Source organism: Aulonocara sp. 'chitande type north' Nkhata Bay, linkage group LG4 (assembly GCF_057382095.1).
Source record: "Aulonocara sp. 'chitande type north' Nkhata Bay isolate Kocher_YH1m ecotype deep benthic linkage group LG4, A_spYH_male_GT1.1, whole genome shotgun sequence".
In the NCBI taxonomy this organism is placed as follows: domain Eukaryota; kingdom Metazoa; phylum Chordata; class Actinopteri; order Cichliformes; family Cichlidae; genus Aulonocara; species Aulonocara sp. 'chitande type north' Nkhata Bay.
The window spans coordinates 19,943,416-19,970,891 of NC_141347.1; the positions used below are offsets into that span (position 1 = coordinate 19,943,416).

The 27,476-nt window shown below is 42.1% G+C and overlaps 1 protein-coding gene across 4 annotated transcripts in view; it reads left to right on the forward strand.

Moving 5' to 3' along the window:
* The window catches only part of LOC147332425 (voltage-dependent T-type calcium channel subunit alpha-1I-like), a 100,459-nt gene that overhangs the window by 31,082 nt on the left and 41,901 nt on the right, over nt 1-27,476 (forward strand). For all 4 annotated transcript variants that reach the window (XM_086288951.1, XM_086288954.1, XM_086288952.1 and 1 more), the window contains exons 5-16: nt 4,492-4,840; nt 5,227-5,319; nt 9,697-10,021; nt 10,295-10,683; nt 14,167-14,318; nt 14,627-14,812; nt 21,539-21,656; nt 21,777-21,932; nt 23,546-23,636; nt 24,552-24,706; nt 25,267-25,971; nt 26,504-26,604. In XM_086288951.1, coding sequence (XP_086145077.1) covers nt 4,492-4,840; nt 5,227-5,319; nt 9,697-10,021; nt 10,295-10,683; nt 14,167-14,318; nt 14,627-14,812; nt 21,539-21,656; nt 21,777-21,932; nt 23,546-23,636; nt 24,552-24,706; nt 25,267-25,971; nt 26,504-26,604 — 2,820 coding nt within the window. The remainder of the gene's footprint in view (nt 1-4,491; nt 4,841-5,226; nt 5,320-9,696; nt 10,022-10,294; nt 10,684-14,166; nt 14,319-14,626; nt 14,813-21,538; nt 21,657-21,776; nt 21,933-23,545; nt 23,637-24,551; nt 24,707-25,266; nt 25,972-26,503; nt 26,605-27,476) is intronic.

The window sequence follows — 27,476 nt, forward strand, 5'->3', positions numbered from 1 at the left end:
AGTAGTATTCCTTTTAAAATAAAGCAGATAAATTACTGGCAGAAAAATGACAATGAAAGGTCGTATGGCAAGGTTTCACTCAGTGCATATAGCATGCTCTGGTTGCATGTGAGAAAACAACTGTGACTGCATTGCATGCAGTTGGTGTTTAGCTAACCTTTTCCTGTTAGAAGAGTAAAATGCGAGAAGCAAAAAGGGAAACTGAAGTGACGCATATAGACGGAGCAGCGAGTAAACGGTATAGGTCGGGAGGCAGTGAATGTGTTTGTTCAGTAATTGATCTGCTGATGGAAAGGGACTATTTTTATCCTTCTCAGACCCAGACCTTTGCACGAGCGTCCACACCCTGCCCTCAATTACTCCACAGCCAAGTCAAAACACATGCAACTGCAAAACCTGAGTGTGTTAATGCTTTTTCAACCTACCTATATTTTAAACTGGATGATTATCCGCTCTCTTTCAGGTGCATTCCCTGGTTTTCTGCTTTTAGTCATTTGATTGAAATTAACAAGTTATTTTTCCTCTTTTTTGGCACTTGTTTTTAAAATAACCACATTCATGCAAAACTGAACTGATGGCCAAGATTTTATTTAAATTAAGCCACTTGGGAAGATTTGGCATGCTTTTTCATAACAAGTATGATAAACACGTTAGGAAATGATCAGGTGCTTCAGATGGTGACAATCGAAGAGTCACAATTTTGAAATAATACCATTAAGTCTGACAGAAACCAAAGATAACACTCTCCTACTCATTAGAGTCGCTTTCCAGGGGGTAATGGCGCATGTAGTTTACATGTGTAATAATTGTACATGCATGAGCAGATACTTGCCACGCAGTCTAATTGTCTTCTTTGTTGCCTCTGTCTCGGACTACTAATTATACAGCTGGTTCTATCAGGACATCCAAAAGCAATCTTAATCAATACAAAATGAAAGAGCAGCGATCCTGCTCTCTAGATAAAAACAGAGATAGGATTACATAAGCTGCAATGCCTGTCAACGTGATGACATTTCAGCCAACAAGTACTAAGTAATCATTACTACATTGTTGCCAAAACCCTTTTTTAACTCCTACATATGCAAAGTTTGATGGCTGCATAGTTGTGATTCTGTCATGTTGGCAAACAGACAGACAAGCAGATATAAACACCCACCAAAGTACTGCTTTTTTTAGGCAGCTCCTGCTTCAATAGGTGCCTTCAGTACCACATTTTGCCATGATGACACACACACACAAGGTGACAACAATACAAGCTACTATTCATACAACAAACAGTAAGTGGACACATTCGTTTCAGAGCTCCCCTTCCATGACTTCTTTGCACTCATTAAAATCCTATTTCTAAAACCATCTGAGCATCTGAGAAAGTGATGCATGATTATCTCCACCTATCACAGCCCTGGTCAAATGAGGTCCCTGTTTTTAGCAAGGTAGTCAGGGCAACAGTGCAGAGCTGTCTCTGCTTCAAATAGCAAACCTCACTTGTTATTTTTGCTTTGTCAAGACCAGACCAATTATTTATCCAGAGAGCCGTGGAATAAGGTTAATGCTACCCTGCTAAGATATTTGGATCTTATTTCAGTATAAAATAAAGGAAAACTCAGGTTTCTTTTTTTTAATGATATTTGTACAACTTTCTGTAATATCTGCAAACAAACTGAGTTTTGTGCTGTCACCATAAAAGTGTAGTGGCAGGAGAATATTACTGAAATTATGTTATTTCTGTTTTTTATGAAAACAAAATGAATATTGACAAATTAAAAAGGGTTGTTTTGGCATGTTTTGTTTTAAATAACCCTTTTTTCAAAGCTCCCATGTTCAGGTTCAGTAAATTAGTCACTGAATCAACTGTCTTAACTTCAAACATGGAGTTTCATTATTATATAACAGTCAAGCCAGGTTAATTTTGAACAAGTTCCAGAAACTCCTTCATAAAAACTGTCTATACCAAATTTTGAACTGCAGGTCTGCATTGGAAGCACATATGGTGCATAATCAATGAATGCTTAATACTTAATGCTTCAGAAAGCAGGAATAAAACTCTACTATTCACACAATGGTAATATCCTGTTTCACCCATGATATGAAGCCTAGATTTAATGAAAATATCAAAAAAGGAAAAAAATTTTTTATTTGTTTTAAATAACCATGTATAACCATTAAAGACATAAAATATTGTTTGCATGTAAAAGTGTCCTTGGCCAAGATTAGAGTGTGAGCTTATGAATGAATGTTAGTTCGCATTACGTGCAGAACCTGTGATCTCTCATATAGTCGCCTCGATGTGGCTCATTCACATAAAAGGCAGCTGACCACTAAGTTAAGTGAATGGCCTTGAAATTTATATACCACTGACTGCTGCGCTGCAGATGTAGTGTGACATCTTTGCACCTGTTCATGGTCTTTTTCCTTACTATATTTATGTGTACATTTCTCTCTTGTTGTTCATTTCTGTTGGTTGTGAGAATATATGTCTCAGCGTGCCACGGTCGCTGCACATGTGAGTGCTCCCCAGATGGGGATGGCTCTACTTGTGTTGCTATTTGCTACGCAGCAGCAAACGATGCAGTTTAAACTGTAGGATATAATGGGTTTCAGAGAGCAGCGGTGCCATTGTCATATAGTATGTGAAAGGAGATTTGCTGTTTCGCTGTTTCAAGATACCATCAGGATCGTTCAGAGACCACCAGGCGCCTGTCTCTGTGGGAACCTGAGTGAATGTGGCGATAACACAGACACTTCTCGTGACAGTGTCAATTTCCCCCTTGCACTGTGTCACCACTGTCCCATCAATTATACACATCATCATGGCTTGTACAGTTTTAAGATTTCCTAAAACCACCTGGAACAACCTTACTGTTCAGAAATTTTGAGCACCTGTACAAAAGTATTTTAAGTTCAGGCTAACAGAATTTTTACTGCTGTCACATGCCAAAATATGTCAAATTAGATCCAAACAGTATGTAAGGTTTAAGTAAATTCATACTTTTGTAACTACACTGTGCTCAAAATAAATAAAGACAAATGTAGGATGGATATAACATGATATGCTGTGTCAATAAAAAAGAATAAAAATGTGGAACCAAAATTAAATAGCTTCAAAATGAGTGTACTGGTGTCATTTCAAGTAAGTAAAGATGCAAAATAGCACCTGAAGGTGGCAAATATTATGATCACAGTCTCCAAAACTGATAAATGGCACTTCGCCTGTTTAATTATCTCATGATGTGATTTGTACCTTCTGATTGGTAGTGCTGTGGTTGGTAGACATACTGTAGTGAAAAGGCAAGTGGCAAAAACAATGTCTTGGAAAAGGTGCTTTGTCTAATTTTGCAGGGCATGAAGCAAAATGCACTGAGATCTTTTTATATATATATCGTCCTCTCATTTCTGATGTTTACAGGCTTTTGAATCACAAGTCTTCAAATATATAAAATGTTTAGTCCTCAAAATGTTTGTGTTGATAGTTCAGCAGAGAATTGTTAAAGTGCATCCTCCATGATTTCTCAAACAACAGCAGAACTGAATTGAAGATTATCACTGTTTCCTGTTATGGAGAAAAGCAGCTTTGTCATTTTATTTTTGTAAAATAAAGCAAGGATGCTCGCCTTATATAAACTATTATATCATTTTAAAACTATTTGTGTATCATGCTTTGTCTTGAGTTTGTTGGGTGAAAAACATATGCTAATACTGTGAATCATCTTTTGTATCCTTATTTTAGCTACATCAGCCACCCCTACTCCACCAAACAGGAGAAATCGCAATAAAAACAGAAAACACAGATACTGCTGTAAGGATTTAGTAACTACTCAAACTGCAAACCCAATAAATAAAAAGCAAACAAAGTTAATTGTCATTATCTGGTTTCTGTATTCATGCCAGTGAAATCCAGTAGCAGCTAACAAACAGTTAATAACCACTTCTGCTGGAAAACTAAAGGTGAAAGGACAATTTTTCGCACACTTCTCCAAAATTATGCACAAAAAAAGGATATTATGTAATTCCTAACATCATTTCTTTTGGTAATATCCTGGCAACACATGTTCTAACCCTCCCTACCACACCTGTCAGCACAGCTTTGGTCTACTGCAGCAGCTTCAAGCACTGTCTGCTAGGTGTCTGCCAGGTGTGGCCTCTATAGATATACTGTACATATCACCTAAAGCTCTTATTAATCCAATCATCCAAGGTTTTAAGCTTTTTTTGTCTGAACTGGAAAGAAATTAGTCAAAAGACACAGCCATGTGTGTATATATTTGTGACTGTGTGCAGTAGAGAGAAGGAAAGCAAGGGAGTATTTCCTGTGATAGCATGCTTGCCTTAAGTCATCACTCATACCCCCCCCCCCCCCCCCGCCCACCTCTTGGTACAGTGCTCCTTAAATGAAGTAAGTAAAATACTTCATTTAAGTTCATGTACAATTTTATGTATTGGGATAAAATACCATGAACATCTTACCTTCGTTATTATTTGTTCTTTCTCCAGCCCATCAGGTATGACCCTGCCTGCGCCATACTACCGGCCAGAGGAAGATGATGAACGACCCTTCATCTGCTCCCTGGCTTCCGATAATGGCATAATGTCATGTACTGACGTGCCAGCGAGACGCGAAGGAGGACGCATATGCTGCCTGGATAAGGAGGACGCTCTCCACAGACAGGCGCTGGGCCTGAGTCCTGAGCCTCTGGCTAACAGTAGTGGTGCTGGTGAAGCAATAGGGCTATGCATAAACTGGAACCAATATTACACTCGGTGCCACACTGGGAGTACTAACCCCCACAAAGGTGCCATCAACTTTGACAACATTGTCTACGCCTGGATTGTAATTTTCCAGGTAGGTTTGCGTGCTAAGGGTAATGAGTAGTAATAATAACCTTCTTTTTGGAATGTGGTTATTTGGTGCTGATGATTCAGTGTTCTTTTGTTCATTTATTTGTTTTTAATTAGATATCTGCATTCTTTTTTTGCATTTACTTGTCTATTTTCCTTAGTTTTCCTATTACTTATTTTTCTTAACTCCATGTTATTTTTTAAATAAAAAATCGCTGGTTTTATATATGTATTTATTTATGTAGAGGAGTTTCAAGGTGATAAAAAACTGTCCTTCACTAGTAGATAAATATGTGGCAAAGTAAGTCTTTTAAAAAAATTATATAATGCTAAGCAAACCCTGGAGCACAAATTGCAAATGTTAACTTTGAGTCAAATCTTTCCTCCTAGGTGATCACTCTAGAGGGCTGGGTTGAGATAATGTATTATGTTATGGATGCCCACTCCTTCTACAACTTCATCTACTTCATCTTACTCATCATTGTAAGTACTTTCTACTAACATTCCAGTGTATCACATGTTTAATTATTATAAACGTTTGGATAAACTATAGAAAAACACAAACTATTGCCTCCTAGTGTGAGTATATTGATACATTTATATGTCAGTAAACACCCTCTGAGTGATTAATTGAACTGTTTTTGAGTGAGAAGTAGAAAAATGCAAGTAAAAAAACAAGTACAAGTTGATGGACTGCTGAAAAACACACAAAAAATCAAGTGCCGAAAGGGAAAAGTTATCATGTGCATGCTCTGTGCAAAGGTTATATGGGAAATACAGTGTCAGCAACACAATGAGGGTTGGATTGTTTGTGCTGCATTCACATGCTTTTGACTGCCTGTAAACTCTGTTCATTCCCACTGTGTCAGTACAATAGACAGTGCCACAGAAGTCACAGATTTTACACTTTCCCATCAGCAGGTGAACAGTAAAAGAAAGACAAAATAAGATCAGGAAGATAACATGGCAGAAGAAAGGAGATGAGAAACTTTGTAGTGCTGATACTTTCTAAAAGTAATGGAAGTCTTCTGCTAAGTGGAAGGTTGATGGTTCAATCCCTGGCTCTTCTGACCTGTTTCTTTGGGCAAGATGCTGAAACCTGAGTTAAACCTGATGTAGTCAGATGTTTGTGAATGGGTTATTGATGCGTATAGTATGCACTTTGAGTTCCAGGCGTGAGTAGAAGAGCAGTTTCAATCGTTAAAAAATGTTACTATGAGAAAGATCTTATAACACTTGCTGTACATGTAAAAAGATGTATAATCAGAGGGAAGGGAAATGTTTTGGGGGTATATGAATTTTAATCCTGCGTCCAATTCTTTGTTATTGCTGATGTGATTGCTGACTAAAGTCCATCCACTGTGGCAGATGAGACCTCAGGCTAGCATTGTCAGTGCAAGAATCACCTTTTTGCGAGATATGGATGTGGTGTCACATTACAGCATAATTGCTTTTTCCTGGTTTGTACTAACCCACTGTCTAGAGTCTCATATCACGTACCCCTCTTGTTCCAATTACATTAAGGGCCAACAGATGATTACATCATCGCACTGATTTGCAGTCAGAGTTCATGCCCAAACTGCTGCAATCTGGCACTAAGAACTGACCAAACAAAACAAGCTCCTTTGTTTTCGGGTTCAGTATAAGAGCTACAGAGATTAAGAGATATCGTCTAACTGCTCTAGACAGACTGCTCCCTTTGTGGTGCAAATGCCCAAATAGTTTTGGTGTAACTAACTGACGCAAATGTGTTGCTCCTTTTGAGCTTCCTTGCAAAGCTCCATTCTGTTTGGCAGCCACCCAACGTTTTTAAGTGATGCCGTGGAAGCATTGCTGACACCATGAGAAGTTTTCAGCCACACACTTCCATGGGCCCTTATTGTGCTCTACACACAGTCAGGGTCACCTTGAATGCTTTCATTCTTTTCCTTTGTAGTCCTTCCATTTACTGCCTTTTACTCATCAAACTCTCACTCCCTCATCCACCCCATCTCTCCGTCTGTTGTGTCATTATGACGTTGTAGCACCCCGCGCTTTAAAGTCTGTTAATCAGTCATGTAAGTGTGTGGTTTGGGGTACAAAACTGAGAGACAAAAAGAAGTTTAACCTCCACAGTGTCAATCACACAGTCTCATCTTTGTCTGTTTGAAACTTGATATACTGTCAAGTGTGGAACCCAAAGTAGCTATATCAGAGTGAACTGAGGGGGAGTAAGTGTATAAGAGCTAATCACTCCCGAGAGGGCATTTATTAGGCAGTTACCTGTGTGTATATGAAAAAAGTCTTACCAATATATATGTGATGAATCCAGCATAGGAGCGCATACAGTTGTAGTTACATACATTTCCAAACAACAACAGAGTCCAAGATCATCAGTTTTAACATGTTTCAATAAGTACAAGTTATTCAAATGTGTCACCACTTTCACAAAGTCTGGAATAAGACCAAACCTGTCACCCTCTGATGAGACAAAATATATTAAGATGTTCAGGACCAACCCACCAAGGCTCAAACCTGCCATGAACTAGAAACTGCTAGAACACCAGCATTACTGTCAACATTTAAGGAACCTTTACATAATCATGGACTGAGAGGGTGCTGACCAAGAACAAAGGCCCTGCTCCAAAATCAACATGTTCTAGCTTGACTGACATTTCAGCTACCCACATAGATAAGACAAATTCCTTCTAGAGAAAATTTTTATGATAACATGAGGCAAAGATTGAGCAATTTAGCCACACTGACAATTTTGGAGAAGTATGGTGAAGTATTCAAACCTAAGAAGACCGTACCAACCGACTAGCATGGTGGTGGTAACATCATGTTTAGCTGTCAGTGGTACTGATACATTGTACAAATTGGATCAGTGGATTACCTTCAATCTTTTTAACTTAACCTTAAATCCACAGCTACACAATTACAATTTGTACCCAGGTGTGTACACACAGGATGTTCCAACAGGAGAATGATCACATAGATGCAGTAAAACAGATGGATAAGGAAGGCAAACAAAAGAGCTTCTGAAATGTTCTTTCCAAAGCTCCAACCTCAACAGTAATGAAAATTTGTCCAAGATTGATTAATACCAGTAAACCAACCAGTTCAAATGAACTCTTTCAATCCTGCCAAGAAGAGTGGTCTAATATCCAACCTTAACTATGCCAGACTCTTCTTGATTACTACCAAAAGCATGAAGTCGAGGTGTCGAGGACCCCATGTGTATTAGAAAAAATCTAAAATAAATTCAAACTTGTGCACCCAATTCTAGTTTTTTAAAGTTCTTCCATTCTGCAAAAAAGAGCAGAAATCATTCAAAGAAATCATTAAAAGATCCAAATTATCATGACATTCATGCCCAGGATGAGTGTGTGCAAACTTCTGCCTACAGCTGTATATGCAATCTGTTATAAGCTAAGCCCATCTAAGTGGTGACCACACTTGTGTGTGATCACACATGCTTTTGTCTATGTGAATATGTATGTGTTTGAGTGTGTATGTGTGTGTGTGTGAGCTTGCATGCATGCATAATGCAGTGATGGTCTGAATGCATGATATTGGGCTGCCCTCGCTCATTATGCGTAAAGCTGTCTACTGATCAGAATCACAGAATAGACACACACACGCAGATGCAAACCTGGAGGGAAATCAAAGCCCCACACACCTGCAGACCTGCTTTGACCCACAGGCCACAGATGGGTATCTCTCCTCCTCTCACACACCTCCCATCTATGTTTCCTCTCTCTTTTTCTCTTTGTAAATATCTCTGCAGCCGCTTTATTTCATTCCCTCCGGCTTCCTCGCTCTCTCCTTCACCTTTCCTTTGCATCTTTGATCACTTTGGATGAAAGTCTAAAAGTGGAATGTCACTAGGTTTGGATTTTATATCTGTGAATGATTTATTAAGCATCACATCTCAAAATGCATAGTTTTATAGATATGTATGTGCAGTATGCCTATGTATGTACTCAACATGTATTTATATCACTGAAGCAGAGAGATACAACTTCAGATTTTTGATGCACAAAACTGAAACACTGGTAAAAGCTGCTCTATCCATCCTGCAGTCTGTTCTTTTTTTAGTTGTTCACCATTATCCAGTATTGATCTATTCATTGGTCTGTAACCTGCTCAGAGCACACCAATAAAGGCAGTTTCAGCAGTCCCATAGTGATTCCCATTACTGCCACTAAAAGGGTCAGTCAGCATGTACTGTTCACGGGTAACCTCATCACCTCTCTGCTGCCAAACCTTACTTTAACTCATGATAAGAAAATCAAACTTATTTTGTGAAAAACAAGTGTAAAGAAAGAAAGCAGTGAGAGAGAGTGGTTAGGGAATGCTTGTCAAGCAAAGGCGTGAGAAAAGTAAAAATTAATGTTGAGTGCACGGAGGGGAGGGAGCATTAAGTCGAGTCAGAGAATAAAAAGAGAAGGAGAGAAAGAGAGATTGCCAGACGCTGAACTGTGCTTTGGGCATGTGTTGGCTCTGTCTGTCTGCTCCAATCAGTCTCGGTTTGGTGGGAAGCCAGCCTTCAGAGACCTTTAGCATGTGCGCTACCATTTCTAAAGGAGGAACAGAGCACAGTATTAGAATAGGCAAGTGTGTATTTACCACTGAAGAAAGACCACAATTCTTCACATTTTTCATGTTTCCTAAATGAGCAACATCTGCTTTAGCCATGGGCTGATTATTCAAATAAGGCGGCGTATCTGTGCGTTTTTGTTTTAGTTAATTTTGTCAAACATTGATTTATGAGCTTTTACAACAAAACAATAAACTTTGACATGCCTGCAGGAGTTTGTCTTCCGTCGCACTGGGTTTAATCTCACGGGGTCAACTTTTTTGCCTCTGCGTCTCCAGATCGGTTCATTCTTCATGATCAACCTGTGCCTAGTGGTTATCGCCACCCAGTTCTCAGAAACCAAACAGCGGGAGCACCAGCTGATGCAGGAGCAAAGGGCGCAGTGCCTGTCCTCCTCCACCTTGGCCAGCATGGCCGAGCCTGGAGACTGCTACGAAGAGATCTTCCAGCTGGTCTGCCATGTCCTCCGCAAGGCTAAGAGGAGATCGGCAGCTCTCTATTACACGCTGAGGGGCAAGCCCCCGCCGGCTGGTGGAGGCAGGGGTAACAGGCGGGGTGGAGGCAATGTGAACGGAGAACGGCATCATTTGAGGCATCCGAGATGTGAGTAGGAGGGTTTCAGAAAATAACAATGAGAATATTCTTATTTATGTAACATTTGGCAGTTCTATTTCAGATAAGATGTACAATTACATAAGAGCAAGAGCTGAATTTTAGGTTTTTCAAAACATGATGATGGCCCGATTGGATCTTGCATTTCTTAGATAATAAATCTCCTGAACTTCTTTTGTATACTTGGTTAAAAAAACACAAAAAAGTTCTGTATTTGAGACTGTATCCACATCTTTTTTTTCCCCTGTCACTCTGTTTCTGTAGCGTTCCACTGCCCCCACCAAAACAAGCAAGACCATGACTCTCAGCCACTAGCCAATTCCATCAGTCTGTCTGTCCCTCAAAATCCCGAGGACTGCCCTATATGTGCATTATCGTTGAAGGAGGGAGTGAGGGCTGTGGGAGATTCCGCCAATGGCGAGGAAAATGAAGAGGATGCGGTTAAGGAGACGAGCAAAGAGGAGAACCACTTGGAGGAGAGGGGAGATGGAGAGAGGAAGCGGAAAAGGACGTGCTTTGGACATTGTAAGGACCTCTGGAATGGTATGAGGAGGAAACTTTGGGGCATTGTGGAGAGCAAGTACTTCAGCAGGGGCATTATGATTGCTATTCTCATTAACACCATCAGTATGGGCATCGAGCATCACAACCAGGTAAGATCAGCTTCGATTAAGAGACCTCCTTCATCTTCACCTCACTCAAGTTCATGCAGCACTTCCACCTTTCACATCAGGTCATGAAAAAATCCACACTGAGTGGTGAGAGGTTTTTGTTTGTTTGTTTGTTTTAGTTTTTGACCCATCTTCTGTTTTAAGGACTCTCTTTTTATTATGAACCTCGCCATTACTTATGTCTGAACCGATTCCAAAAGCCATGAGCCACCAAAGTGAGTGATTGTTTTGGAGTGTTTGAGAGTGACAGTATCAATACAGTGTGTTACCGTAATCATTTCTCCCGCCCCAGCAAATCAGCAGAAGGAAACAGCGTTACGGCAGATGACATTCAGGGCGACGAGTGCGGGATTGGAGGAGCATCAGTGCCTAACAGTTCCATGATCGAGGTGTAAACATTTAGCCTAGCAGTAGACATAACCGAGCTGGCTTTTAACATGGGCCAAGCCTCCTCAGAGGCAGACAAGGCAGGTGTCTGAAAGCGAGAGTGAGAGCAGCCTGCCAAGAATACGCACGCACACGTGAACACAAATAGTTGCACACGCAAACACACAATGCAGATCCTTTTTTTTTTTTTGCAAACCGTGTGCAGGCGCATAAACAAAATATCTTTTTATATTCTTGCGCATGCACCAACAGAAACACATGGACTCACAAGCTGTTACATAAGACAGCTTTTTTCTTTTTTCTCCATTCTCTCTCCCATTCTGTTTTCTGTCTGTCTTTCATGCTCCCTCCCTTGCTAATTTTACTTCCACCTCACCTTCCCCCTGTTCTCCCCACAAATCCCTCTGTGCACCTTTCCTTTGCACTTTCCCCCACTTGTTCCTTTGTTCCTCGCTGTCTCCCTTCCTTCCATCCTTCCCGCCTTACCCCGAGCGTCTCATCTACTCACCTACTCTTTTTTACCTCCCTCAGTTTCATCCTCCGTCTCCCCGCTTCTCCCTCTCTCATCCGCCCACGCACTCTTTGACAGCGTACAGGGTAGTTGCGCTCTCTCTCTCTCTCTCTCTCTTTCTCTCCCTCATCTCTAAAGACTCTAAAAATAAACGAGGGTTGTGCGGGGGAAAAGAAGAGGAGGAGACAAGCGAGAGAGGAAGCGTGAGGCTTATGCCGGTTACACAGCAGTTTTCAGCTCTATTCCCCGTGCAATTCTGTGCGCGCGTGTGAGTGCGCGCACTTCAAAGCGGGCACGTATGCAGGGACCCACACGCGTTTGCATGCACACACTCGCAGACGCCTCGTTTGCCTTGTCTTTTGAGTCTTTCTCCCTCTGCAAGACTGACAGGAGCACTTACACAGGTGTGTGCGCTGGCTTTGCGGTGCAGAAGTCTTAACTTCAGTGTTTTCTTCTTAAACAAGAACTCTGAAGCCCAAAACATGACTAACCACACAGCTGCTGTACCACAGCACCACAGGGGCTTAGGGAAAAGGTCTGTATTTACAGTCTGATTTCAAATAAATCCTTCTGGATAGGTGTCACATGTGACAGCGGACGATTTATGTGTTCAAATATTTAAGTTTGACTAATAATTTTTACTAATTCATTAGTTTTCAAAAGAAGCCACACATGCGCAGTCACACTTGAGGGCGTAGCTCATTCATTCATATTCATGAAACAGTCATGCTGACTGAGGGCACATTTCAGGCGAGTAACAAGAGAGGACACTTGTCTCATGGGATGGATTTTCAGGGGACATATGCAGGGCAGGAACAGGCAAAAAAGTAACATGGAAGATCAAAGGTATGAGAATATGAGGAGAAACGTTGCTAGGGAATGAAAGGTAATGGGGCAAGAAGAAGGGGGAGAAGGAAGGAGGAGGAGAAAGCAACAGGGAGGGAGTGATGATGGTATTTTGTTTGAGTTAAACTGTGGTGTCAAGGGCCGTGATGGTTCTGTCAATAGCAATAAATCTTATATCCTGTGTTTGCACTTAAGACTCGTAAGGGAGTTATGGGCGTAGGTCAAGGTTAGAGCAGCTGCTAAGCGATCCAACTTGTTTTTGGCGGGTGTTTCCATCTATGTTCATTTATCCATATCATACTATTGCTGATCTGCAGCCTTTTTTTTTTTTTACATGTTTTTCGAATTTTAAATTCATAACAGCCACCTTCAAGCTATGAAACTAGCAAATCTGTTTTGCAGGTCTTTCTTGCTCTTTCTTCTTCATCTCTGACGACAAATCTATCTCCCCTCCTCAGCTGTCATGCCATCATCTAGTTTCAAACAGTCCTTCCATTTTTTTATTTTTTTTTGGTTTTCCTTCTCCCTCTCTCTCTCCCTCATTCACCCTCTGATCGACAGGAGGATATTGATTGGGAAGAGATGTGTCTGCCTGATAATGAGACTCAGAAAAGGGAAAGAAAAAGGCGTGGAGAACTAGGGGTGTTGTAGAGATAGACTGGGAGACAAAGCGGATTAGGGGAGGGGAGGGCTGTGAGAGTGTGTGTTTCCCTGACATGGTTTGCTAACTTTGGCAGGGCGAGCTGGCTATTTCTCCACTGGCTTTTGAAACTAAAATTCACAGGGGGTATCGGAGAAAGCATCTGATCCATATCGCGCATAACTCACATCCACTCGCACACAAAGCGCACTTGCATAAAGCCAGTCTGCGCATAGAAATGGAAATAAACTCGGAATTGACTGGTGTGCGGGGGGGGGGGGGGGGGGGGGGTGCTATATGTGTGGCGTGTTCATATATGTATGAGTCGCTTTGGCAATTCCAGATAACAGGCTTTCCTATTCAGCCAGTGTTTGACACCATGTGCTACACAGGCAATGCACACTCTCCATCCCTTTTCTCATTTCCTGTTTATTTTCCCCCTGATGTGAGTTTTCCTTTACAATTTCACATAAACAGCTGTGCCAGGAAACTGTTTGTTTTCCCACTTTTCAGCCTCTTCTCTTGATCTCAGACTGTTGCCTCTCTCAGATAAGATGTATGTGTTAATTTTATGTGCCAGGTAAGGGTAAATTCTGTCTTCAAGTGACTGACAGTTTGACTGGCAGCTTTTTCAGCGCAAGCAGAGAAAAGTAATACGAGCGCAGTTGTTTTGTTTGGCAGCGGCTCCCGTATCTATTGTTACAGCAGCTGTGATTGAAAAGCACTGGTTTAATATTAACTGTTTTTATCTCTTTGTGTGTATTTGGCACTGCTCTGTTTTTAACTTCAAATACTTGCAGTGCTTGAGCTCCTGTAACCGCTTCCCTTCTCATCATTGGTTTTGTCACTCTGACCTTTTTTCCACTGACATGGCACTGGTGCTTGTGCACATCGTGTAGTATTCCACAGTTGAAATTTAGGGTAAGAAATTAATGGTACATTTTTTGTAATAGCTCTCAAATAGCATGAGAAATCAGTGACTCCAATATTGGGTCCAGCTATTTTGAGGTTTATGGTGCAACAAAAGAGGTACCGGTCTGTATCCTCACTCTTCTGATTTTGTTTTGATGTTTCCACCAAGCCTGAGGAGCTGACCAATGTCCTGGAGATCTGTAACATCGTCTTCACCAGCATGTTCACGCTGGAGATGATCCTGAAGCTCACTGCCTTTGGCTTCTTTGAATACTTGAGGAATCCGTATAACATCTTTGATGGCATCATCGTCATCATCAGGTGTGTGATATGAGTGGCTGATTGAGAATACTGTATGTTCCTTATCACCCTAGTATGGATTATGTGTGCTTACAGAATGAGAATTTTCTATCTTCATGTGTGTAATATTGAATGTTGTTTTTTAAAGACTAACTTAGCCTCTTATCTAATCTTTTCTTATCTATTTCCCCTCATTTCTCTTGACTCTTATTAATTTTGGTCTTCCTTTCCCCATATTTCTTTTGAAATGACCACATACATTTTTACAAATTTCACCACATCTTTGCCATTCTCATTTTACCCCTTTTTAAACACGTGTGCTCCCCCAGTGTGTGTGAGATCATTGGCCAGGCAGACGGTGGTCTGTCTGTGCTGAGGACATTCAGGCTTTTGAGGGTCATTAAGCTGGTGAGATTCATGCCTGCGCTGAGGCGGCAGCTTGTGGTTCTGATGAAGACGATGGACAATGTGGCCACCTTCTGCATGCTGCTTATGCTGTTTATCTTCATCTTCAGGTAACTCTTGGCATGTACATACATATATGTACATACACACACACACACATATATATATATATTAAAAAAAAGAAAAAAAACCCAGCACGCCCCTGCGGGCGGTTTATCCTTCAAGCTCGGGTCCTCTACCAGAGGCCTGGGAGCTTGAGGGTCCTGCGCAGTATCTTAGCTGTTCCCAGGACTGCGCTCTTCTGGACAGAGATCTCTGATGTTATTCCCGGGATCTGCTGGAGCCACTCGCCTAGCTTGGGAGTCACCGCACCTAGTGCTCCGATTACCACGGGGACCACCGTTACCTTCACCCTCCACATCCTCTCGAGCTCTTCTCTGAGCCCTTGGTATTTCTCCAGCTTCTCGTGTTCCTTCTTCCTGATATTGCTGTCATTCGGAACCGCTACATCGATCACTACGGCCATCTTCTTCTGTTTGTCTACCACCACTATGTCCGGTTGGTTAGCCACCACCATTTTGTCCGTCTGTATCTGGAAGTCCCACAGGATCTTAGCTCGGTCATTCTCCACCACCCTTGGGGGCATCTCCCATTTTGACCTCGGGACTTCCAGGTTATACTCGGCACAGATGTTCCTGTACACTATGCCGGCCACTTGGTTATGGCGTTCCATGTATGCCTTGCCTGCTAGCATCTTGCACCCTGCTGTTATGTGCTGGATTGTCTCTGGGGCATCTTTACACAGCCTGCACCTGGGGTCTTGCCTGGTGTGATAGACCCCAGCCTCTATGGATCTTGTACTCATATATATATGCCACAATACGGCAAATCTCCGTTAACGAGCTATCGCCCCGTGCGTGGGGCTGGACGGCCAACACGTTAACGAGCAAACTGCGCTAATGCACTAGTTCCCACCAATGTAATTGAGCATTGTGTGGCACATCCAACATACTGTTTTACTTTTGTCCATGACGCGCTTACCTTCAGGGTCATACGTCACATGAAAACCAAAATAGTTCCAAACGCCAGATCTGAATGAGGGTGGGGGAGGTTCAATTTGCCATGTTGCAAGGAGAGCTTAACTTCTGTCTTGCTAGCTTGCCCTGCGCTCAGTGAATCTGCACTCGACTACTCCGCCTAGGCTGCACTGTCGAGCGCAGATCCACTGAGCGCTCAACACAGACAGCATCGTCAGAAGGAAAGTTGATAAAATAAATTACAAATTTTGTATTGTTCGATACATATGCGTACCAAACCGAAAGCACTGTATCGAACGGTTCAATATCGATACAAGTATTGTTGCACCCCTAATATATACAGTGGGGCAAAAAAGTATTTAGTCAGCCACCGATTGTGCAAGTTCCCCCACCTAAAATGATGACAGAGGTCAGTAATTTGCACCAGAGGTACACTTCAACTGTGAGAGACAGAATGTGAAAAAAAAATCCATGAATCCACATGGTAGGATTTGTAAAGAATTTATTCGTAAATCAGGGTGGAAAATAAGTATTTGGTCAATAACAAAAATACAACTCAATACTTTGTAACATAACCTTTGTTGGCAATAACAGAGGTCAAACATTTACTATAGGTCTTTACCAGGTTTGCACACACAGTAGCTGGTATTTTGGCCCATTCCTCCATGCAGATCTTCTCGAGAGCAGTGATGTTTTGGGGCTGTCGCCGAGCAACACGGACTTTCAACTCCCGCCACAGATTTTCTATGGGGTTGAGGTCTGGAGACTGGCTAGGCCACTCCAGGACTTTCAAATGCTTCTTACGGAGCCACTCCTTTGTTGCCCGGGCGGTGTGTTTTGGATCATTGTCATGTTGGAAGACCCAGCCTCGTTTCATCTTCAAAGTTCTCACTGATGGAAGGAGGTTTTGGCTCAAAATCTCACGATACATGGCCCCATTCATTCTGTCCTTAACACGGATCAGTCGTCCTGTCCCCTTGGCAGAAAAACAGCCCCATAGCATGATGTTTCCACCCCCATGCTTCACAGTAGGTATGGTGTTCTTGGGATGCAACTCAGTATTCTTCGTCCTCCAAACACGACGAGTTGAGTTTATACCAAAAAGTTCTACTTTGGTTTCATCTGACCACATGACATTCTCCCAATCCTCTGCTGTATCATCCATGTGCTCTCTGGCAAACTTCAGACGGGCCTGGACATGCACTGGCTTCAGCAGCGGTACACGTCTGGCACTACGGGATTTGATTCCCTGCCGTTGTAGTGTGTTACTGATGGTGACCTTTGTTACTTTGGTCCCAGCTCTCTGCAGGTCATTCACCAGGTCCCCCCGTGTGGTTCTGGGATCTTTGCTCACCGTTCTCATGATCATTTTGACCCCACGGGATGAGATCTTGCGTGGAGCCCCAGATCGAGGGAGATTATCAGTGGTCTTGTATGTCTTCCATTTTCTGATGATTGCTCCCACAGTTGATTTTTTCACACCAAGCTGCTTGCCTATTGTAGATTCACTCTTCCCAGTCTGGTGCAGGTCTACAATACTTTTCCTGGTGTCCTTCGAAAGCTCTTTGGTCTTGGCCATGGCGGAGTTTGGAGTCTGACTGTTTGAGGCTGTGGACAGGTGTCTTTTATACAGATGATGAGTTCAAACAGGTGCCATTCATACAGGTAACGAGTGGGGGACAGAAAAGCTTCTTACAGAAGACGTTACAGGTCTGTGAGAGCCAGAGATTTTCCTTGTTTGAGGTGACCAAATACTTATTTTCCACCCTAATTTACGAATAAATTCTTTACAAATCCTACCATGTGAATTCATGGATTTTTTTTTCACATTCTGTCTCTCACAGTTGAAGTGTACCTCTGGTGCAAATTACTGACCTCTGTCATCATTTTAAGTGGGGGAACTTGCACAATCGGTGGCTGACTAAATACTTTTTTGCCCCACTGTATATATATATATATATATATATATATATATATATATATATATATAACTGTTGCCTCAAGCTGCTTCCAATTGTAAGGTAAAGACCCTACAATATCAGAAAGAAAATCCCAATCATTAGATGATCCCCTGTGAGCAAGCACTTGGTGAGAGTAGGAAGAGAAGAAATCTCCCTTTTGACTGGAAGAAAGCTCAGGGAGAGGCAATTTTTTATATAGCACTTTTCACAGGATAAAAACCACAAAGTGCTTCACGGTAATATAAAACAGAAATACATAAAATACATTAACAATCAAACATACAGCACAAATCTAATTAAAAGCCAATCTAAATAAATGAGTCTTAAGCTGCTTTTTAAAAGAATAAATACAATCAAGGCAACATAATGATGGAGGGAGAGCATTCCACAACCTGGGGGCCACCGCTCTAAAAGATCTATCACCTCTAGTCTTAAAACGAGTTCGTGGGACTACCAACAGCCTTTGGTTAGATGATCTCAGGCTGCGAGAGGGAGCGTGGGGTTCTAAAAGATCGGAAATGTAGGCAGGGGCATCACAATTCAAAGCTTTAAAAGTCAGTACCAAGATTTTAAAATGAATTCTAAAATGTACTGGAAGCCAGTGTAATGAACGTAACACTGGTGTAATGTGCTCTCTTTTTTGTGTCTTAGTTAAAAGCCTTGCAGCAGCATTCTGGACTAACTGGAGACGGTCATGATTCCTTTTGCTCAAACAAAGAAAAAGACTGTTACAATAATCTAAGCGAGAAGAAATAAAAGCATGAATAACCATTTCTAACTCAGGTTTAGACAGCAAAGTTCACAGTTTGGAGATGTTTCTTAGCTGAAAAAGGCAGTCCCTAATCAACTGGTGAGAGTGTTGTTCTAGGGACATGGCAGAATCAAAGATCACACCAAGGTACCTGAGGCTCAGGTGAACAGATGCTGTTTGATTAGAGATATCTGGTTGTCGGGGGCAATAATTAATGTTTCTGACTTCTCAGAGTTCAACTGTAAGTAGTTGTCACCAAGCCACTGTTCAATGGAAGCTAAACATTTAATTCAAGAGGACAGTTTATGGACTTCCATTGACTTAAAAGAGCAATAGAGCTGAATATCATCAGCATAGAAGTGATAAGACACCTCAGGGAACTGCCTAATTATAAGTCCTAGAGGTAACATGTACAAAAGAAAAAGAATAGGACCCAGAACTGAACCCTGCGGTACCCCACATGTCAGATCGTTAGAATGTGACATAAACCAATTCGCAAAAACACTAAAAGATCTGTTGGAGAGGTATGACCGAAACCACTCCAGTCATTTGCACAAGTGGTAATTTTCATTTTATCCAGCAGGAGTGAAAGGTCATGTATGTTCATTGGGTTAAACACTGACAGTAAATGAGGGGGTGGTGGCCCAGAGACACAAACAGATGGTATTGAAGAACCAATGCTCATACGGACATGATCAACTTTATCCACAAAGAAATTCAGAAAGTCGTCACTCTCAGATATAGAGGTCATGGGTACTGGGTGGACCACGGGGGAAACAATAGAGTTTATGGAGTCAAACAGTACCTTGGAATTTCTCTTGCTTGATGAGATTAACTGAGAAAAATATCCTGATCTGGCTGTTTTTATGGTTTCATGTAAGGAAACCCAAAGTTCCCTAAGGTGGAGCCTGTGAACTTCGAGTTTAGTTGATTTCCAAAGGCGTTCTACTTTTCTACAGATTCTTTTGACCTTCCTAACGTCACCATTTATCCATGGATGAGCTCTTTTTGAGACAGCAATGACAGATTTCATAGGTGTCACTGAATTTAAAATCTCCAAGCAGTGATTGTTAAAACACTGTGTAGCAACATCAGCATCAGTGCAGCCACTGATCACATGAGGGTCCAACATATTAGAAAACTTCAAAGCAACATCCTGATTTATGAACCGCTTATGGAACATGAGATTAGAAGGTGGTGTGTCCAGAGGGAAGCTAAGACTAAGAGTAACACAGGAATGGTCACTCACTTGTACGTCTTCAACACAGACATTAGTTATGTCTAAGCCAAGAGAAAACACAAGGTCCAAGGTGTGGCCTTTAACATGGGTGGGTCCAGAGACATGCTGAATAAAATGAAAAGAGTCTGTAATGGATAGAAAGTCAGAGGCCATGCTACAGCTAAGATCATCCACGCGGAGGTTGAAATCCACAATCATTAAGACTTTCTCCAGTTTAATACTGGAAGATAAAAAGTCCGTAAAATCTCGAATAAAAACACCAGCGGGGCCGGGAGGGCGGTAAATTAAAACACAATAAAATATATCTGAAGAACCAACCTTAAGAAGTTGTGACTCAAAGGAAGGGAAAAACTCAGAGTCCATAGTCCTGCAAGCGAAATTGTCTCGGTGAACAGTGACCAGACCACCACCACGACGGTCCAAGCGCGGAGTCCCGATGAAGCGACAGCCGACCGGGCAGAGCTCATTAAGGTGGATTAATTCATTCTCCCGCTGCCAAGATTCTGTGACAAACATGAAGTCCAGACTATTACTGCTAAAAAAGTCATTCAGTATAAATGATTTGTTGGCTATGGAGCGAGCGTTTAGGAGAGCAATCTGAAGCGGAGGAGCCAAGCCGAACGCAGGCGCCATGTTGTCTCGTGTGCACCAATCAGATCACTTCAAAGTGATCTGATTCACTGAGCAACACTTTACGCTGCTCAAAAATCCCAGATGTAGCAAAAGTGATACGATTTTAAATTTTTTATATGTTTTTTAAATTTGTCAGAAGGTTCAATCAACACTTTTTCAACACAGTTTTGTTTTGTTTTTTTAAAGTTAATTTTCTGGCAATTATTTCATGCATCAGTCTTTCTGGGGTTAATTTATAACAATGCAGTTCCGCAGCATTTGCACCTACACAGCACAAATGCCGCTACATCAAGCTTATTCTTTTTGGACCTTGTGTCCCTTTCCGACTTTTCTTCTGCCACTAAGGTAATGAGAATTATTTCTCTAAACATTTGAGTCTCTATTACACCAGACAGATAGGTCTCTGGCCAAAGAACAGTGACAAAGGTAAACTGTATTGTATTAAGTTGTCATATCCAAGTTCTAGTGCAGCATATTAATAAGATGGTTTAATTTAAGTTTGGACAGTTTTCAAATTGCCTGTAAATTACCGTTAGCAACGCTTTCCTGGTACCAATCATTCCAGTAGGTCAACTGTAAAATCTCAGTCACAGAAAGGGTGAATTACACTAATACTTAATTTAATTACTTACTCAGGTATATGGATCCCTTAAACATTCATTCTACCTTCATATTACACCTAAGAAAATATTTATGATGTACCTGCTGATGACTTTAAAATAATTGAAAAATGATGTGTTAACAGGAGAATTTATCATAACTGGCACCAGTCACTTTGACATTGAGAGATGACTTACATGCTGCTGCATAATGATGTTATGCATGTATACTGATTGTTACCCAATCTTACGTATGTGTGTATGCATACCTGCCAGCCAGCTTCTTTATCTCTCTAGTGAAGCATGAGTGTGAGAAAATAGATGACATCTGAGCTTTTAGTCAGCTAATGATATCCTGAGCCACTGGCATTTGGCCCATACTCCTAATTACTATAGCCATTAGTGACCAGTTAAATCACAGAGCTACAGAGACTTTAACCTTAAAATCAAATGTCTTCATAATTCCTCTAAGCAGCACTTATGTTAATGGCATTGTCTGGATTTCATATTCTTGTTAAAACATCCAGTTTAACAACATAATTGCATTCTCACTCTGCGATAGGATTTGTGACTGAATTAAGTAATTACAGGACAAAACCCTTGTTTGTGTTGCAGCATCTTGGGGATGCACATATTTGGCTGTAAGTTTAGCTTGAAGACAGAAGCAGGGGACACCGTGCCTGACAGGAAGAACTTTGACTCCTTGCTTTGGGCTATCGTCACCGTTTTTCAGGTAAGAATAGTTCAGACACACATGCGCTTATGACTGCACATACACTTTTTTTGTGTAGGTGAGTGTCTGTGCCTGTTTTTGTGTGTCCCCTGTTTCACTCTGTGCATATGTTTGCTGCAGATTCTCACCCAGGAGGACTGGAACATGGTGCTGTACAATGGCATGGCGTCCACTTCTCCCTGCGCCGCTCTCTACTTTGTAGCTCTTATGACGTTCGGAAACTACGTGCTCTTCAATTTGCTCGTGGCCATCTTGGTTGAGGGTTTTCAAGCAGAGGTAAGACACCTGGATTTAGGGGAATAGGCAGCATGGAGATGAGAGAAAATGACCAAGCATACTAGCCAAATCAATAGAAAATAACTGCCTTTTTGCTTTTTGGGATTTATCATGTGTTTTTAGGCTGTCTTTTAGTTTTTTTGGGACTTTTGCAGCCTTCACAGTGGCTTAAACCAGCGGCCCCCAACCTTTTTTGTGCCACGGACCGGTTTACGCCCGACAATATTTTCACAGACCGGCCTTTAAGGTGTCGTGGAAAAATACAACAAAATAAAACTAGTACCGCTACTGAAAAATAGAAGAGTTATTCATAACACACGTGAAAAGACCCAGGAAAACCGAGTTAACGATAAAAACGATAACAAAATAACACTGAAAACCGATAAAAACCCTGAAAACCACACATTTCACACCTGAGCCTCAATTCTCGCGGCCCGGTACCAAACGACTCACGGACCGGTACCGGTCCGAGGCCTGGGGACCGCTGGCTTGAACAAATAATAAGCAGCTACCTTGATTAAACAGCCAGCTATTTTTTTCATTATTATTATTCATTCTTGCTGAAGCTACTTCTTCTGTTTGACCTCCAACCAAAGCATAGTAAATCTTCTGTTGTTGGCTGCACAAGTGAGCACAAGAGTGTGTATGCACTTCCTGTGTCTGAGGAAATAAGGACCCAGTGGATTACTTTAATAGCAATGTCCACACAACAGTAGGAAATACATTATTAATTTGCTGCATAATGAATGTAATGTAACCGCTTTCTTTATCTCTAATTGTCTGTGCTCATGCGTATTTTAATTGAGCCAAATTCCAAATAAAATAGTCCTGACTGAAAGGTTTGAGACAACCGGACGAATATGAAATAATTAGACAAGCATTGGCCTTTAAGAATAACAGAAACAAGCTGTCACTTTAAGCCAGGGGTGTCAAACATAAGGCCTGGGGGCCAGAGTTGGCCCATCTGGACCACTAGACGGCTTTAGAAAATGTGAAGGAGGGCACACACTTGGAACTTTTAACTGTATTTTTGCAGGTTTTACAGTTTTTCCTGCTTATAAAGACCTCCCCCATGGCTATTCATACTCCCCAAAAATAGTTAAGTTATGGAGTTCTGTATTTTGCACATTTACTTTTAAGGCCAAAGAGTCATGCTGACAGATCTCTTTCAATTACTTTTGTTATCATGAAGAAAAAGTCCTCTGCACCCCTAAAAATGCAGATTTTATAACAGTGAGGTCATCTAACACAATCCACATCCACATAAGTTCATGTGAACTGCTGGGTTTTCACCCACGTAGGAATACTGAACGTCCACAAACTGCAGTCACTGACTCGTGTCACAGTTACAGCGGAGAAGTAAACATCAGTGTTTCAGAGCTAGATCTGACAAGTGAGTGCTAACAAACAGCCCTGGGAGGAAATGTGTCTTAGATAATTAGGTAATAAAGAAAGAACTGAAAATTAGGAATGTGTAAGCTTGTAATTGTTAGCTTGTAATTGCTCATTATTTCTTTTCTTTCTTTCTTTTTTACACGCTCTTTGCTTTGTTGTTTGTTTCTTCTGTCTCTCTGATTCGCCCATTTATTTTCTCTCACTGTCCCCAAAAACAGGGTGATGCAAATCGCTCCTACTCAGACGATGACAGGTCTTCCTGCAATTTCGATGACAGTGACAAACAGAAAGACTCCCTGCACCTATCAGGTGAATGCTACCTCCCACAGCTTCACTGCATATTTTTCTTTACAGACAATTTTTTTCTCAACTGTAGAATTTTATTGCCATTTCTCCGCAAAACTTACAGATTTGCAAATATAACAGTTTTTGAAAAATTCTTGTTATTATTCAGCATCAACTTTGCAACACTTAAATCTGTTTGCTCGAGGGGCACCATCATATTCAAGCTCTGTGGCGTCAGGTGATTTGTTGTGCCTCGGGCATCAAAAACTTGGTATGAGTTCCACAACAAACATACCTAAGCACCTTTTTCTTTTTCCTTGTCCCGGTCTGGAATGTAAGCAGAGCAAACTTTAAATAATGCATGACTGATGCCATTCCTCCATCCACTTCTCTCCTCACATATCCCCCGGCGTAACAAAAGCGAACTCACCAAGAACCACTATCCTGCAGCAGCGAGCAGCAGCGAGCAGCATTTAGCAGCGCATTAGCGAGTCCTCTGATGGCATCTGATCACAAATCTTGCCCATAAATGTCAGGGTACATGGAAGGGAAACACATTTGGAATGACAATGTTTACTGAGACCTATTCCATCAAAAGACACGTTTGAGAATGGACAAGCACTCTGAGATATCCTCTGTTTCGCTATTACAAGTTCCTCCCTGGTCCTGTAAGGCAATTTAGTGTAAATGAAATCTTCCTCTTCCTCCTGGAGCTGACTGTAACATTGTTTTAAGACATTAATTGCATACAGTGATGGAGAGTGTAGAGTTTTCTGCTTTCATGGCATCAACAAAGACAAGGCAAACAAAAGGAGGGAAGGCTTTATTTAGTCTTATAGTTTTCCTTCTCACTCATCTGTCTTATTTTTCTTCTTCCCACCATTTAGCACTGTTTATTTTCTTTTCCCCTGTCCTCCTCCTCCTTCTTCTTTCCTGCAGACCCAAAGATATGTACCCTGACTCCCAACGGGCACCTGGACATGTCCCCATTGCCTGCCAGTTTGTTTCCAGGAGAGAGGTTGACCTTTGCTCTCAGCTCCAGGAAGAATAGTGTCATTTCTCTTGGCAGAGCCAACCTGGAGCAGAGGGCTGTGGTAAGTTGATGGGACTGTGCATAAAGTAGCAGAAAAATGAACGCAAGCAAAGAGCATATCTGCTACATCGTTAGCTCTTATGACATAAAATTTAATTGGTCGATATAATTTAACAGCAGTATTTATAGAGTCGCAAACATAGATTTTCATCACATTTCAAGGTTTTACGCTTGCTTATAAATCTGAAAATGTGTGTGCTGGTTCTTATTTAGCGTTTATGTACTCGGCCTGAGCACTCAAAGCACTTGCCTCATTTGCCCATTCATACATTTTCTATCTAAGCACGTTTCTATCTAACATTCACACACATTCATACTTAGATGAATGCATCTGAGAGCAACTTGGAGTCAGTATTTTGTCCCAGTATATTTGGGATATTTGGCCGGTGGTGTTTGAACCGCCAGCTGTGCTATTAGCAGATGACCTGTTCTACCTCCTGAGCTACAGCTAGCCTAATTAAACGGAACTGTAATGAATAGCAAATGATTAAAATAATTAGTAATAAGAGTTGCACTGATGTTATATTACTTCCAGATATCATATCAGTCTTTCTCTCTCAGTATCCAGGTCGAGGTTACCACAACTGGGGCCGTCCTCTGGCTCCCCAGCACCATGCCTTGTTGACCCGCCGCTCTAGCTGGAACAGCCTAGGAGGCCGGCCGTGCTCCTCCTCATCCCCCTCTGCTAGTCCTGGCTTCACCCCGACTTCCTCAAGGCCCTTCTATGGCTACGGCTTGGGAGGTCTAGGAGGGGTGGTCGGAGGAAGCCTGCGAATCCGAGGTCCCCGTGCCTCCTCATCCCCACACCACCACCTACATCGTATCCAGCCGGACGAGGAGGAGTCTCTTCTCTCCCCACCTGTTGTCGCTCCCCACTCCCTCCACCTTCCCCATCCCATGCTCCCAGGTTCTTTTGGACCCAGGAGAGACCGAAGAGCTCTATCACTAGAGCTGCCACACCTGCTCCAGGTGCCTGGACAAACTCACCCTCTGCAGCACCCCCTTCCCTCCATGACTCTTAATGCCAACCACAGAAAGAAGAGCCTCTCTGGAGGGATGATAATCAGCAGCGGTGGCAACTTCGGAGGGCTTCACCAAGACTGTAACGGGAAGACTCCACTGTCACAGCTCCTCCAGCCCCCGCCTAGACATCCAACCGAGCAGGCCGGAGGGTCCAATCCCCAGAGCCACCTGATGGCCGAGGTCTTCCCCCAGGTCAACGCACGGAGCAAGGACCGAGAGGACCTGGATGATGACATCGACTATGTAGGCTACTATTGTGTGCATGTGCGGTTAAGGAAATTAGACACAGATGCATGAGGAAATATTCCTCAGAAGCAGCTCTAAGACGCACTATGTAAGAGCATTTAGAGAGAACAAAGAAACACAATCTAGGTTTGTAATACACAACAACCAAACCATTAGCTTTTATGTTCAAGTATAAGGCTTTACATGTGCAATAATCTCCCGCTCTCTTGTGTAGGATTGCCAACTACTTTGTGCAAAGCCCGCACTCCCTATCACCTGGGCCTCATGGGAGCCTCATTGTTTTCATTATAAACAAGTCTGTGTATGAGGGAAACAAGGTTAATTAGAAAGGACTATTTAGACAGCGGGGGAAAGAGCTATACAGATGGTAATGTTGGAAGATGCTCCGAGCTGTTGCCATAGAAGTGTTTCACTTTGGTAAATAATTTAATTATGGAATCCAAACAGACGGTTTCGCTCTGTGTGTGTGTGTGTGTGTGTGCATGTGTGTGTGTGCCATGATCTGCACTGATATGTGTGTTTGTTGCAGAGCTTGTGCTTCCGCATCCAGAAGATGTTAGAAGCATACAGACCAGACTGGTGTGAGACCAGAGAAGACTGGTCCGTCTTCCTTTTCTCCCCGCAGAACAAGTAAGCCTCGCCTTTATCCGAAGCCTTTACCGATGCTGTGCTCAAGTCTTCCAAACGTACGAACGGATTGCCCAGTTCTGTTTCACAGCTCATCGATGTGAAGGACAGTTTCAAGTTCCTGCGAAAGCACCTCTGCATTAGGACATTGATCGCCACCTTACAAATAGCAAAGCGATCTCCTCCTTTAGTCGGAGAGCAAGAGGGGAGGCATAAATTTAATACTGTAGGCAGTTCATTAAATTATGCATTAATTTGTAGTGATGCCATCTTACAATCTGAGAGGAAGGGTTTGACTAGGCACAGTTGAGTATTTCAATAAAAGCCATTTAAACGTGTCCATGTGTGTCCCCGAACAGTTTGGAATAAAGTCGATCTCGCTCGCTCTCGTAGTCAATTCATTTTCATATTCATTCTGTTTCTTTTCATCCATCCCTTATAAACACTGCAGCGGAGACATTTAATTGCTTTTTGGCAGTGCACAGCCTCACATGCTAAGTTTTGAAATGCATATTCAGTATTTATACGTCCCATCTCTTTCTGCCCCCCCCCCCCCCCCCCCCCCACCTCACACACCCACACACCCACACACTTGTCTCTCTTACTCCGTTTGTTTCTCTCTTATCTCTCTATTCTGTTCCCCCTGCAGAGAACTGTACTCAGGAGTCTGGTGCTTCTGAGAGTGTTGTTAATGTAATTTGTTTTGAATTAGGAGAGATGTAAACAGGGGCTGAATGAAGCTATTTACTCACCAAGATGTTAGGGAGCTCCCATGCACATTCAGGGAACTTGGCTCTCATTCCGATTGGGTGGAAGGGGTTTTAAAAGTGCGTCTGGGCAGACTGAGGCCTTTCATTGTTCCCTTCAGTTTAACT